Genomic DNA, 15924 nt, shown 5'->3' with positions numbered 1-15924 from the left:
TACCTATATTCTCTCACCAAGCTGCCCCTGGTTTTTTTTTTTTTGAAGATTTTACTTATTCATTTTCAGAGAGGGGAAGAAAGGGGGAAAGCGAAGGAGAGAAACGTCAATGTGCAAGAAAAACATCAGTCAATTGCCTCTTGCACACCCTCAACTGGGGACCAGGCCTACAACCCAGGCATGTGCCCAGACTGGGAAGTGAACTGGCGACCCTTTGGTTCGCAGGCTGGTGCTCAATCCACTGAGCCACACCAGCCAGGGTGTTTTGTTTTTCTTTTAAATGTTAATTTGTTTTATTGGTATTCATCAAGCTGCCTTAACACCAAATGCTCAGACTTCTATGGAGAACTACATCTATTGACTCCCTACTATTAGTACCACGCTGGGTATTTTCCATCTACTATATGGTACTCCACAATAGCCCAACAGCACAGATCCTGATGTAGAATAGGAATTCAGCAAACATTTGCTACATAGCTCATCCATCCACCTTCAAGCATGAGCTCAGTAGATTAAAGGCACTACTATTGCATCTTATAGGTGAAGAAACTTGCTTGGAGAGATGCAATGACTAGCTTGAGGTAACCACTAAATGGCAGTGCCAGGATAAAAACCTACTTCCAACTCTATATGGCCACGTTTTTGGCTACTGTTCAGAGCAATGGCTTTATAAACTAAGCTTCTCCCTTTTCCTGCATTTCTTCAAGAGCTGTTGTGGTAGGTGGGGAGGTGAATGACTCTGTATAGTTTCAGGTGCTTACTCTGCTTCAACCACAGCAGCTATGCTTTTCTGGTTTCTTTGAATAAAAATGTCTTACAGCAGAAGTACAAAAGCCACTATTGTAGTGAAAAGACCACTGAACTGGGAGTTACATATCAGATATTAAGCCTACTGTTACTTGCCCCTGGGAAACTTGCTTCCTTTCTTTGAACTCCATACCTTCCTCAGTTTTAAATGACAGAGCCAACTCAATTTTAACATTCTGTAATTCACAAAATGTTGAATTCAATCTCCAAAGAAGACATTTCAGGATTACTAGAAAAGGCAGTAAAAAAATTTATAACTCTCTCAGGTTCTAAGTATATAAAAACACATATTTTCCCACATACTTCTACAGATTCCACATAAGCATACAAGAACTCTTAGCTCACAGATTCTCAGCCTTAGAGAAAGGGGGAGTTAGAAAGCTACATTCTCCATTATCTATAAACACCATGAGGGTAAAAAAATATTTTATTCATTTCTATTTCCAACACTTAGCATAGGTCCTGTCATATAACAAGAACTCAATAAATTTTTGCAGCATTCCTCAGTGCTCATCTACCTTTAACCATGAACCCCAAATATTGTAAAGACTATAAGCTTCATGCTCTGTGACTCTATCGAGCCTCCGAATCTTGATTTCCTGAACTAGTAAATACTAGTTCCTGAACTAGATGGGCAAGAGATGTGCCAGGAAGCCCTGCCTATCTTACAGGACCCAAATGATCATACATTAGCAGGTAAAGCCAAAAAAGGAAACTAGTAAAATGTCAGTAAGTGAGTGGGAGATCTCACCTGGACCACCTGCCATGGGAAATCCTGCCTCCATCCTAACTGAATTTCCAGCTCCGATGGGTCCATTCATTCTCACATCTTGACTTCGGTTCTGAGCCAAAGCCAGGTTGATAGCACCTTCCCCTGGAAATGACAGGTTATAAAAAGGAAACCATCACAATAAATGCAAATTTTGTTTAAAAACAGGTACGCAAGAGTTGTAGTTTTCTGTTTTTGAAGGATTATGGTAAATTTACCAATATAAAAACGGTGGGTTCAATACTATATGGATCTTTCTTCAACCTCATCTGAGCAGGTCACCTTACATGAAGTATGAGGAGACCATAACCAATCCTCACAATACAGCAGATGGGCAATGATTAATGATGCATAGCAGCAGCAGAGATCTTGGAACTCAGTATTTATTTTCAACTAGCTCACCAAGAGTGTGTGTGCATGCGCATGTGTGAAGGAAAATAATGATATGGGGACACTGTAATATTTGTGAGCAAAAAACCATTTTCTTTTCAATAACTACAATGTAAACAGATATCTAGCAGAGAAATTCATGCAATGAAGAGTAGATAGGTTGTTAAGTGTCCACTGACAGATGAATGGATAAAAATGTGGTACATAATATACAATGGCATATAACTTAGCCATAAAAAGTCACAGAGAAATACAAATACCATATGATTTCACTTACATGAGGAATCTAAAAAACAAAATAAAAGAACAAACAAAACAGAAACCAATTAATCGATACAGAGAATAAACGTTTGCCATACGGAAGGGAGATAGGGGGATAGGTGAAAATGTTCATGAAGAGGGTTAAGAAGTACAAATTGCCAGTTATAAGAGCAGTCACAGGGATGTAAAGTACAGAACAGAAATATAGTCAATAATATTTCAGTAACTATGTATGATATCAGACGGGTACCAGGCTTACTGGGGTATCATTTTGTAAGTTATATAAACGTCTAATCACTATGTTGCACACAAAAAACTAATACATTGCATGTCAACTTCAACTGAAAAAAAGAGAGTAGATAGGTTGTTACTAATCTACCTTTGAGACATCTGATGATTCGACCAGCATTTGTATAAAATTGTTAATGCTCACAAAATCCTGTCTCATTTGAACCTCACAATGCCTGGTAGGTAATGTCACTAGAAGTGTTCCAAATGAATGTGCCCTAAACTTAGAGGCAACTTAAATCTTACTTGGTCTAATGATAAAAGGTCTTTGAAATAAATTTTGGGATACTTCACACCTTTAATCCAAAAATTTGACTGTTACTCTTGAGAACAGCACCACCCTGTGGACAATAAAAGTATAGCGGGCTTGTGGCTGAGGAATTGAAAGGATGCATTCACTTGAAGTCCTTCCTTACAGAGCCAGATGATAAAAGAAGGAAGCTAATGAGAGCACGGGTTTGATGTATGCCAGCTTTGTTTTAACCAGGCAGGTAGCTTGGTCATAGGGAACTAACATCCTACCAATCACCAAGGGCTACAGGATGCCCTAAGTTGGCTATGGAAGTCAAAAGTAAGAGAGAAATACAGATTTTGAAGGTTTCCACTAAAGCAAAAGAACTATTAATATACCAAACTTGCTAGGACAGTCGAGGAAAATATTGTTCTTAAAATGGATATCAGATCATGTCATTTCTCTGCTTAAACTACTCCACTGCTTCCCACTGCTTTAGGAATACAAGCCAAACTTCTTAATAGGGCATACAATGCCTCTAATTGTCTATCTAGCCTAGTGCTACTCAACAAAAATATAATACAAGCCACACATATAATTTTAAATTTTCTAGATGCTTTAGTAAAAAGGTAAAAACAAACTGGTAAAGTTGACTGTAATATACTTTATTAACCCAATACATCCAATGTATTATTATTTCAACATATAATCAATATAAAAATTATTAATGAGATTCTTTACATTCTTTTTGGGGAAAGCTGAACTTTCAAAATCCAGTATGTATTTCACACTTACAGCACATTTCCAGTTGCTCAATATCTACATATGGCTTGTGGCTACTCTATCGGACAGCCTACCTCTCTAAGCCCAACTCACACTAGTTTCTCCTTCAATAGAAAGGATTCGGCCTTTTGTGGCATTTTTTTAAAGTTTCTTAGGCACACAAACCTGCTTCTCATCTCAAGACCTTCACACATGTTGTTCCCTCTGCCTAGATCAGTCTTCTGCACTATTCTCATGTAAGTCAATGTTTCAATTTTCATGTCGTTTTTAGTGTCACACACCTGGAAAGGCCTACTCTGACCATCTTACCCAAGGTTAGGTCACCCTTACCAGAATATCCTGTTATTTCTTCAGAGGACACTCCATGTAAATATTCTTTTACTTGCTTTCTTGTCTGTGTCCCCCATCACTATTCAAGGGTAACCATAAGTCTGCTCTAGTTTCTTTATATCTATTGTCTTGGGATGGTTATTAATAGCACCCTCTTTTACTCTTGAAAGCATCCTGATTTAGATGATATATTATAAGACCACCCTAGTTATAGCTTTTATACACAGAACAGTGCCTGGTACATCGTAGGCATTTATTAGCTATTTATTGAACAAGATAAATAGTCATCTTATCATACCTTACAAAAAATTATAGCTGGTTTTCAATTAGCAATAATCGCGCCTCGGATAAACCTCATTGGCTACGATACTGCCACTGCGCAAAGCTATAGGCGTTTTTCTATATGATAAATGCAGTCCTGGAAAACTGTACATTCTGTAAAATCTCACACTGAAAATAACTGGCTTTATGAGAAAAACATTGTTGGGGCAAACTCAAAACTCATGCATCTCTGTAACCAGAGCTCTAATAAAAACGAAAATAAAAAAAATTAGTAGACACAACATACCCCAAAACACTAGAGTGGAAATGCCTGATGAAAGGTGCTGAGATATTGCAGATGGAGTGATGCTCTGAGCCAGTGCGGCTGCCAGTAAGGCAGGCACTAGAGGAAGTGCAATTTGTCACAAGACAAGAGCCATGCAATGTAATTCTGGGGAAGGTAAAATACTTGAGTGTAAGTTCCCATTCTTAATTTTCTTAAAATAAAGCTGAAAGGACTTCCACCTATGCAGCAGCTGAGCTAAAGGCTATGCTTCCGCGTAGATAATTACTCTTTGAGTCCTACAATTCTAGCCCCCTCTGCCCAGGAACAATCACATATGAATAAACACAATTTCCACATTATACTATTATTCCCCTAATTGTCAACTACATATAAGCTAAATTTTGGTAAAAAAAAAAACCAAAAAAACCCCCCAAAAACAACATAAAAAAACAAACCAACAACTAACAGACTTCTGGCCAAGATGGAGGTATAGGTAGATACACTCTGCTTCCTCACACAACCGAAACAGGGTAACAACCAATCTAAAAACAAAAAGCAACTGGAACTGCCAGAAAGTCTAACTGTATGGAAGTCTGACAACCAAGGAGTTAAAGAAACATTCATCCAGACTGGTAGGAGGGGCGGAGATGGGCAGCTGGGGTGGTGAGGACTCATGACAAGGTGTTAGCTGGAAGACTGGGGCAGGCCAGGTGGAGGCTGGTGGACCAGAATATCCCACACTTGCATGCGGCTAAACTGGGAGGGACAACTGGGGAGTGAGACAGACTGCATAACCCTGCGTTCCAGTGTGGGACACTAAAGCCTCAGAACCCCTGGCTGGAAAAACCTGCGGGAGTTCTGGTGGTGGAAGAAATACCCAGCCTCACAAGAAAATCCGTTGGAGGGGCCCACAAAATCCTAGAAGGTACACAAGCACACCCACCTGGGAATCTGCACCTGAAAGGGCACAATCCACTCTGAAACTGGAATTCAAATCAAGGACTTGGAACAGAAGGAAAAAATAAACATTCAACTGGAACAGAATGAAGAAACAAGAATTCAAAAAACTGAGGAGAGGCTCAGGAACCTCTGGGACAACTTTAAATGTTCCAACATCTGAATCATAGGGGTGCCGGAAGGAGAAGATAAAGAGCAAGAGATTGAAAACTTATTTGAAAAAATAATGAAGGAAAACTTCCCCAATCTGGCAAAGGAATCAGACATGCAAGTCCAGGAAGCTCAGAGAGTTCCAAAGAAGTTGGATCCAAAGAGGAACACACCACAACACACCATAATTAAATCAGACAAGATTAAAGAGAATGGGAGAATCTTAAAAGCAGCATGAGAAAAGGAAAGAGTTACCTGCTGAGGAGTTCCCATTAGACTATCAGCTGATTTCTCAAAAGAAACCTTACAGGCAAGAGGGGCTGGAAAGAAGTATTTAAAGTCATGAAGAGCAAGGACCTACAACCTAGATCACTCTATCCAGCAAAGCTATCATTAAGAATGGAAGGGCAGAGAATGTGCTTCCCAGATAAGGTCAAACTGAAGGAGTTCACCATCACCAAGCCCTTATTATATGAAATGTTAAAGGGAATTATCTAAGAAAAAGAAGATCAAAACTATAAACAGTAAAATGACAACAAACTCACAACTATCAACAACTGAACCTAAAAACAAAACAAAAACAAAAACAAACTCAGCAAACAACTAGAATAGGAACAGAATCACAGAAATGGAGATCACATGGAGGGGTTATCAACGGGGTGGGGGTGGGCAGAGAATTGGGGAAAAGGTACAGGGAATAAGAAGCATATATGGTAGGTACAAAATAGACAGGGGGAGGTTAAGAATAGTACAGGAAATGGAGAAGCCAAAGAACTTGTATGTATAACCCATGGACATGAACTAAGGGGAGGCGATGCTGGTAAGAGAGGGAGTGAGGGCAGAGGACAATAAAGAGGAGAAAAAAATGGGACAACTGTAATAGCATAATCAACAATATATACTTAAAAATAAAGTTTGGTCTTTATTCTGTAAACAGCAGCAAGCCATTGCAGGGATTTAAACTGTGTGTGTGTGTGTGTGTGTGTGTAGTATATTTTCCTTTTGAAAAAATCACTCTGGCAAAGTATTTTAAAAATAAATACTGGTACAAAAGAATTGTTTAGGGCCTCCTAATCTCTATTAGATGAACAAAGAAATAAAAACTAGGGCTTAGTTGGTGTAAAGAAGCAACTGAAATTAGATAGTCTTCAAAAGACAAATCAGTTCCTGGTCAGGATACCAGTAAAATCAAAGTCTGACTGGCTGACAGCCAAAATCAGCCGTAAGAATGGAGTTGGAGGCTACAGATGCTGAAGCATCAGGACCTAACCAGAGCCTCAATCCCTCTTCACCCTAAGGTACTATAACGTGGAGCACAGGTTACATAAGTTACTTGGCATTCTGAAACTTGAGAGGAACCAGTAGCACAGGAAATCATGCTACATTCTGCTGTTTTTATGACTAAGGTACAGATAGGCACCTTCGATCTGAACGGAGAGAATCCCCAGATCCCGAAGCTGCTGGTTGTTGCTCTGAGCCAGGATTCGTAGCCGCTCCGCTGCTTCCCGGGGGATGTTGAATGTCACACGTACACTGTTCCAGGGCTCTACCTTCTGTACCTTTAGCTTGCTGGATTCTTGGTTGTGAAAGAAAAGAGAACAGTATTAGTAATCTTTGGCCACCAGAAGGCATGAAAACAAACAACAAAGTAAAAGAACAAGACAGAGTACTAGCTTAGAGTAGCTGAGAAGCTTAGGGTTTGGTGTTAGACAGACTTTAAATCCAATCTCTTTACCACTTAGCATCTGGGTGACCATGAACAAGTTATTTAATCTTTCTGAAAATTACCTTTCATAAGATTGTGAGTGATAAATGAGATAATACATGCCAAAAACCTAGTGCAGGATCTGCTACACCACAGAAAGTGAATGAATGGACAGCAGCAAGATGGAGTAAGAAATATGAGAAAAGAGATAGGTTAAATTTAAACTGATAGAATAATGCCTACTTCTGGACTCAATTCAATGTATGTGAACTGAGAAGTTAACAACATTTAAGTCTCAAATTTTAAGTAAAATTCTATAAAAATTCAATTGGCAGGTAAGCCAACTAACTGTAGAAGACTAAGGGATATGCAGCTTATTGAAAGAAACAGCACTATAAGGGACAGTAGTAGATTTAATTATAAAAGGTAAGTATTTGAAATTTTAATACTCATATGTAAATATTCATTAAGCATCCCTGTGGAAGATAATTATAGAGACAGGGAGCAAACATATCTTCCAATGTCCTATAAATGCTTTGGTTTATGGAGGTCTTAAGTCTTGATTCTTTATCTCTTTGACTTTTAAATCTTTTTCTACTTTTTTTTTTCACTTATTTTTAGATAGAGGGGAAGGGAGGGAGACAGAGAGGGAGAGAAACATCAATGTGAGAGAAAGAAATGTCTGTTGGTTGCCTCTTGCACATCCCCTACTGGGGACCTGGCCAGCAACCCAGACCTGTGCTTTGACTGGGAATCAAACTGGCAACCTTTCAGTTCAAAGGCCAGTGCTCAATCCACTAAGCCACACCAGCCTTTTTACACACCAGGGCAAGTCTTTTTCTACTTTAAACAAGAGTAGAATTTCCACTGAAGCACACCAAACTGAAGGGGAAACCAACATAAATTTTACAACCCAGCTGCAGTCAGGATATGAAAGTATTACATTTATCAAGTCTGAAGAGTCAATGCAAACTTCAGGATATGTTTTTAAAACATTAACTAATGAAAAGGTAATACTGTTTGCAATTATATTTTATAGATATAAAGCAAATCCCAGGTCCAGTTAGTAGATAAAAAACCTTTTTTTTCAACAATGCCAGACAAAATAGTTTTCCCTTTTGTTAAAACTCAGCTAAATTTGATCTTTAGTACCCTCTATTCAGTTTTCCATTCTAATGTGAAGAAAATGGTCATATGGATATATCTGTTCTCAGAATAAGAAATATCCACGGACAGGGGTAAGTGCCTACATGTTTCCTCAAGCCCCTGCCATCTTCAAAATCATTATACATTGAAAGTTAACTTACCCAGATATGAAGTTCACTTGTTCTAATGTGGGAAAAGAGACTACTTGCTAAGAGCAGTGAGGTAATATAATCACAGAAATTTAGAAAGGATTAGGAAATATTTAGTCCAAGTCTATTTTACAGGCGAGGTCACTGAAGCCCAGAAAGGCTAAGTGATTGGCCCAGGATCTGGTGGCTACCTAGCAGCATCAGAGGTGGCATTAAAATCCAGCTCTGATTCTCAGGTCAATTTCCTTTCCATGGCACTTATGCCTCTGAACAGCAAAAGGCAGGAAGGTTGGGGTCCTCATTCCATAGAGTACAGATGCTACAGAGCTTCTTCCCAATCTGAAAAGTACTGAAATTCTGTATATGGTCTAGACAAACATCAAATATGCTTATGGTATTATATAGTTGTTATATGGCTGCAGAAAAATCCTCATATATAACATAGTTATATTTTATCAAAAGTTTTTTAAACTTCCATCATATTTGAGAAGATATGATGACTTAAAATACTTTTTTGCACCAAGAATATAAACTGATAACATTAAGTCTGGGTTTGGTAAATTATTTAAAAGCCATAAACTGACTCAGCAATTTAAAAACAAGGGAAAAATGTGGGTAAGTATGAGCAATGAACAATTTCAGGCCCTTATAATATTTTAGCTGGGTCCTTATAATATGACATATTATGACTATGATTATGGTGATAATGATAGTGATAAGTATAACTTTAACATATAAAATCCCCTATTACTATGCTAAATAACCCATAACTATAAAGAAGTCTTACATAACACAGTAAAAAAGTCCTTGAAAAAAAACAACAGCTTCCCTTCTGATATCAAATCTCAAAGAAAAAAAACCCCAAACTTAAAAAAGTTAATGAACACTTGATCAAATTAAGATTTGTGATAAAAGGCTAAAAACTTTAGGCTTTGCACTATGTTAGAAGGGATTATTAGATAATTGTGCTGACCAGAAGAGATGGAGAACATCTAAATCGAGGTTCAAAGCCACAAATGCCCACAAGAACAAGACAGGCAACCTAAGTGTGTGACGCAAGACCGGATGGGAACTGTGGTGCAGTGAGGGCCTGCCTTCAGAGGCAGCTGCCATTCAGCACCATCTGGGACAGAGGGAGAGCTCAATGGTATCAAATCTTTCCATTTTAAAAGACAAATCGAAACATGGATTTTTATGTAAAATATTTAAAATTTTACAGCATTGGCAATGAAATTCAAACATAAAAAGAATAAAAAAACAAAACAAAGAAATGAAGGTGGGCTACAACATGTGGCTACAAAGATGGTTGGATCCAGGTAGCCTCTGATCTAAAATTTAAAAGAACAAATTTCAAGTATACTTTAAGTAGAACCATAGAATAAAAGATTTTTGTAAGCTTTAAGGAGCCTTAGAGACCCAGTCTAACCTCTTCATTTTATAGGTAAGGAAACTGAAAACCAGCGAGTTAAAAACAATAAATATATTTGGGTCTTGAGAATTACTCCTATCCACTACAGCAGGTTATTTAAGTGTCACTATGTTCAGTTCAGTTCCTCCATGTACTTAAAAGAAACACAATTGCATTTCTTAAAAAAAAAAATCCTAAAATTCTAATTTCACAATTAAAATCAATCTTTCAAATCAGTACAGCAAATTTTTACTTTATAAAACTCAAGATAACCATACAAAGGCAAACACTTAGAAGGAAAAAATAATTAAAACAATTACCCATGTGTAACAAATTGGGCACATTCTCCAATATTGTGTCCAATTTCCATTTGAAGTCTTTATCATCTATATTTCCTTTGAAGGCCACAAAGATTGTGGAGTCCTCCAAAATACTATCACTTTTTGTGTCATCATCTTCTAGTCCAGAGTCAAAATCCATCTCTGAGTCTTCCATTGTTGATGAACACAAGGAAGTATAGATGTCTTCTAAGTTTGGAAGGTCATCCAAAACCATGGTGAGTATTATTCCAGAAGCATGTGCCAAGTGGAAAATAAGAAAACCTTTGAAAAGAGAAGAGAGAAAAAGCACTGCAATGCATAATTTTACAATCAACAGTCTATAATCTATTCTGTGAAAACTGTTATTTAATTGTCGAAAAGAAAGTACTATAAAAATTAAGAAATTACAGAGAGGATATACTATTTTAATTAAAGTATCATATAATAATTAGTTCTCAAAGATACTAGAAATAAAAATACACCAGTTTTATTTTATTTGTTTTATACCAGTTTTAAATAAAATTCCTTTTATTGTGTTATAATGTTTATGTCTACTGTGTTATGTGCTACCTTTCTGTAAGTCTAGAATACGAGGAGGAGGGAACAAGGGATCACAAGAAAATAAAACAAGTATTTTTTGAAAATTAATTTTTATTAGCCTTTGGTGGACCCCACAACACAAGAAGATCCCCAAGACTTCCCTTACTCCTGTACTGACAAAAGCTTCAGAGAAGCCAAGGTTTCTAAAGTCCTCCTCTTTCTCTAACCTTCAAAGTACAATATGATCCAACTAAAAGCATCTGGAGAACTACCTAAAATCCTAAAGTCTTTTTACGTGGATTATATTATTTTATTTTTTAAATAATTTTATTCATTATTTTTTTAGAGAGAGAGAAAGGGAGGAAGAAAGAGAGGGGGAGAAACATCTACCATATTTTTCGGACTATAAGACGCACAGGACCATAAGATGCACCTAAGGTTTTAGAGGAGGAAAATAGGAAAAAAATTTTTGAAGCAAAAAGTATGGTAAAATATTTAACAACATCCTTTAAAGCAGAAATCCTTTTCTGCTTTCACATCTTTCCACAGTTACAGTAGATTCAGCAGGTACACTATTGTATCTTTCTACAACAAAATACAGTAATGACAGAACCATCAGCACTGTGTCCTTCATAGCTATAGGGGCACTGTAGCTGAGAACATCAGTGACTGACACACTGTTGTGGGGGGATTTCTGCTGACACTGTTATGGGGGAGATCTGCTGCTGGAGGGCCACAGGTTGTGCAACATTCTTGTATGGGGACAGCAGTTTTGCACAACCTGTGTGGTTCTGCAGCTGTTGCCAAATTACAGCTCCCATCATCCCAACCTATCCAAGCATGATGGGAATTGTAGTTTTGCAACAACTGCCACACTGACAGGAGACTCTGCAGTGGAATTTGCCTATGTTAATGTTAATGGGGACACACCAGTCATGTGATGGAGGCATGTACGAGTGCCGCAGGCTTTCTTCTCCTAACGTGCCTGCACCACCTGTACCCTCCTCCCCAGTACTATAATATGCCACAGTGGGGACTCTGCTCCTGCCTCCCTTGCTTTTTATACCACGGGGACACCCCCTCCTCCCAGCCCAGGACCCACAGCATTGCCCCACTTCTGCCGCTGCCGGCTTCCTGCAGTGGCGACCCCGCTCCACCCCTGCCCCCGCCCCGCCCTGCCCCACCGCAAGCCAGGTAAGCTACATTTGTCCTATAAGACGCACCCCCATTTTCCTCCCAAATTTTGGGGGAAAAGTGTGTCTTACAGTCCAAAAAATATGGTATATGCGAGAGAAAAAACACCGATCAGTTGCCTCTCACATACCTGGCCCACAACCCAGGCATGTGCCCTGACCAGGAATTGAACTGGTGATCTTTTGGTTTGTAGGCCAGTGCTCAATCCACTAACCCGCACCAGCCAGGGATATGTGGACCATTTTAAACAACTTTTAAAGGGCTATTCATAGTGGTATGGCTGAAAATAATGATTCTGAAACAAAACAAAAACATTTAAAAATATTTTTGTGAAAGGAAAATAAATGGTTAACACATGTTTACAGAGGCAAAGAACTGTGTGTACAATAGAACTAAATTACTTTTTAACTTTTGGATCTAGAAAAGTCACATTTTCTGCTATATTCAGTTATGGCCTACTGAAGAGTAAAATACTAAAGATCACGCACCATGTGGCTATTTCCTCCATTAAATTTGGGACTGAAGATCACATTCTTCACCCAAAGGTAAATGCATGAACATTAATTTTCAGCATTTGTGTTAAGCTAGAATATCATAGGAACATAAGAACCTCACACAAATCTTCTAACTTAAAAGAATTCCTTACATAAACAATAATTATAACTATGTTTTCTTTTTTTTTTAAAGATGGGTAAGAAAAAAGGACTGAAAATCAATCCACTAAAATGCAAACACTAATTGTGCTGGTTGGTAAGACTGCTGGTAAATTTTCTTATTTTCCAAATATGCTATAAATTCATTAGGGAAACACAAACTAAATATGCTGTAATATGGTTTTATTACTTGAATAAGTGGAAAAATGTATTAACTTTTATATTTTGAAATAGCTACTAAACATCAAGACCAAAGGCTTTTCAAAAACCAATCTAAGCAATCTTATGGGGGCTAAAGTCCTATGTTATCAGTAAATATGGGGAAAAATGTTTTATATCTAACTAGTGCACCTTATATTCTGGTATAGTAAACATTACTAAGGAACAGTGTAATGTGGGTAGTTTAGAAACAATGGCATTTAGAAAATCCTTTAGAACTATAGAGTTTAAAGAACTTTAAAGGTAAGTAAATAAAACTTAAAAGATTTTTAGGGCTTAAAAGCTGCTACTCAGCAGGAAAAAGAGTGATTGCTTAAACTTCATGAAAAACTGCAGCTATTTGGCAGCTGTTCCTAGGTTGGAACAACTGCAAGAAGAGAATTTAAAATTTAAGAAACGTTTTCCAAAAGCATCTTTAACTGTAAAGAAGGAAACCAACTAAAAAACCTGGACTTTGATAGTCTTCTAAGCAGTCACTGTTCAAACCATGAAGGCTCTGAATTAAGACTTGGAAAACCCTCGATTTGCAGACACACGAGTCAACTAATTTAAATTCAGGAATTACCAGTTTAGCAGTACTATGGGCACTACGCAATTGCTTAAAAAACAAGAAATTGAAAGGCAGTCTATGAAAAAAATTGCTGGACTTCCCTCCAAAAAATTTTTAAAGAAACTTCTAGATAACTTCATTGAGATAATTCCACTTAAAACCTATTAATAAAGAATTCATATCAAAATAATGACTAATTTTTGAGTTTGAAATGCAGTTCAGCAACTGACTCTTGGAGAGAGAAAACAGATTACAGTTGACTATATCAAGATACTCATTTGCGCACTTACAATCATCTATCACAAAGAGTATGTGCTACTATCAGTTATCTTGCTCGCTCACATAATAAGTTTCTAGATTACCTATTGATTTCACTTTTTACTGGGGCTCTTTTGATTTTTTATGAATAATTTAAGAACAAATGTGGTATTCAGGGGAAATTTAAAAAGCAAGCATATTATTTATGCTATATTTTCAAGGTAGAATAAAACAGATTTCCAAATGAAATCACTTCAGGGTAAATATTTCAGGGAAGCCAAACAGCTCCAGTTGATGAAGAAAAGCCCTTTATTATAGAAGAATGCCAATTTAAATGTAAAAAATATTTATCATTTTTTAAAAAATCGTAATTTTGAAATCCCAAATAAATAATTAAGGCAAGGATCATTAGTAAAGATAAAACATTATGTGAAAAACTGACGCACAACTGGATATTCACACGACGTCGAAGTATCATCCCAGATCTGCTGCTTGACAACGGGAAAACTGTAAGTTCACAATGGAAGGACCCGACTGTCACCACTTGAACACAATGGTCAACCTTAGCATCATTAACAGAGGAACAACCAGAAACTATGTATAGTATTAAATGCACAGCATTACCTATGAAATAGTCTTGCCAAAAATGTTTAACCTGAATCTAACAAGTTTTTAACAGGAGACAAAAGAACAACTTAGTACCATGAAGAAATAATGAGACAAATCTAAAATGTAGGATTTCCATAAGCTTGACCCCTTCAATAAGTCAGTGATAAGGGGGAAAGGAAAAGGTAGGTAAAACTGTACTCTATATTAAAAGAGATTTAAGAATCATGATCTTTTATTGGGTCTTGGTTTGAAAAAAGATGTAAAGCATCTCTGACCAGTGTGTGGCTCAGCTGGTTGGGCATCATCTCGCAGACTGAAGGTTGCCACTTCTGGTCAGGTCATGTGCCTCGGTTGCAGATTTGGTCCCCAGGCAGGGAGTGTATGAGAGGCAACTGATTGATGTTTCTCTCTCCCTTCTCCTCACTCTAAAAATAAATAAAATCTTAAAAAAAAGTAAAGCACATTTTTAGGATAATTAAGAAAATATTACTAATTTTGTCAGGTGTGATAATAATGGTGGTGTACTTATACTGGACAATGTTCTTATTGTTTTTTAAGAGATGCACAGTGAAACATTTAGGAGTGAAAAGTCATGATACCTGTAATTTACTTTAAAATACACTCAGCAAATATGCTAAAATGTTAATAATGGTTAACTATAGGTCATAGGTATATAGATATTATTTGTAGTATAATTTTGTATGTGGGTAAAATTCTTCATAATAAAAAGTTTACAAAAAAAAAAAAAAAAAAAAAGGAAAAAGCTCCAAGGTAAAACTCCACTAGACATCAGAAAGGCTTAGAAGCTTATTTATGAAATCTTCCAAACCACAGTTGGATAAAATAAATACATTTAAATATATATATCTCATATGTATTTTTTATGTATTCAGCTACTTGTACCAGTCCTTTCTCTTCAGAATTTTTATCTGATGCAGGTAGCTGAATAATAGGTCAAATTTTGTCACAGGCTATTCAAATGATGTGACTTGGCCACCATTTGAGCAAAAGACAAGACATTACTCTCTACATCAGATATCACAAACTCACATATCTACTGGAGTCCAGCAGGTAAAATAAATAGGAGAAGAACATTGAGCCCTGGCTGGTGTGGGTCAGTGGATTGAGTGCCAGCCTGTGAACCAAAGGGTCACCGGTTTGATTCCCAGTCTAGGGCACATGCCTGGGTTGCAGGCCAGGTCCCTAGTACGGGGCACTTGAAAGGCAATCACACATTGATGTTTGTCTCCCTCTCTTTCTCCCTCCCTTCCCCTCTCTAAAAATAAATTAATTAATTAATTTAAAAAAAAGAACAACAACATCGGGTATCAAATGCATTTGCACATACTGTAAGAGTGGTTGGGGCAAGGGGAAACTCCAATACCCATTTATGCTGGGCACTGACAACTTTGCTCCAGCTTCTTATTTTCTTTTGGAGGGATGGCAGGAGTTGTACCCAGAAACAGTAGATATTCTGAATTGTAAGACTAAAATCCTTACTTCAGTGAAATCTCCAGATTTTTAAAAAGAGATTTACATTTTTGGAAAATAGTCTATAGGCCAAATGAAACACACTGCAGCTTCATATGGCCTACGGCCATCAGTTTTCAATGTCTAATTAAGTCAGACAATCCATGTATGACTTATGTGACTGACTAG

General features: G+C 37.3%; 1 protein-coding gene and 1 non-coding gene across 11 annotated transcripts in view; both read right to left on the bottom strand.

Annotated features, from left to right (window-relative positions):
• The window catches only part of NCOA6 (nuclear receptor coactivator 6), a 98839-nt gene that overhangs the window by 42098 nt on the left and 40817 nt on the right, over positions 1-15924 (bottom strand). For 6 of the 10 annotated variants that reach the window (XM_053926499.2, XM_053926496.2, XM_053926495.2 and 3 more), the window contains 3 exons: positions 10243-10524; positions 6935-7090; positions 1559-1681 (listed from right to left, as the gene is read on the bottom strand). In XM_053926499.2, the coding sequence (XP_053782474.1) occupies positions 1559-1681; positions 6935-7090; positions 10243-10477 (514 nt within the window). In that variant the 5' untranslated portion in view covers positions 10478-10524. Of the gene's footprint in view, positions 1-1558; positions 1682-6934; positions 7091-10242; positions 10525-12106; positions 12272-14540; positions 14691-15924 lie in introns of all 10 variants that reach the window. The other 4 variants (XM_053926501.2, XM_053926500.2, XM_053926497.2 and 1 more) reach the window with 3 other exon arrangements.
• LOC112304283 (U4 spliceosomal RNA) lies at positions 4110-4247 on the bottom strand. The gene has a single exon (XR_011651394.1). It is a non-coding gene; the product is annotated as a U4 spliceosomal RNA (small nuclear RNA).

The sequence above is a fragment of the Desmodus rotundus genome, chromosome 6, assembly GCF_022682495.2.
Source record: "Desmodus rotundus isolate HL8 chromosome 6, HLdesRot8A.1, whole genome shotgun sequence".
Lineage (NCBI taxonomy): Eukaryota > Metazoa > Chordata > Mammalia > Chiroptera > Phyllostomidae > Desmodus > Desmodus rotundus.
The sequence above is the reverse complement of the archived record's forward strand: the minus strand, read 5'-3'. Positions and strand labels throughout refer to the sequence as shown.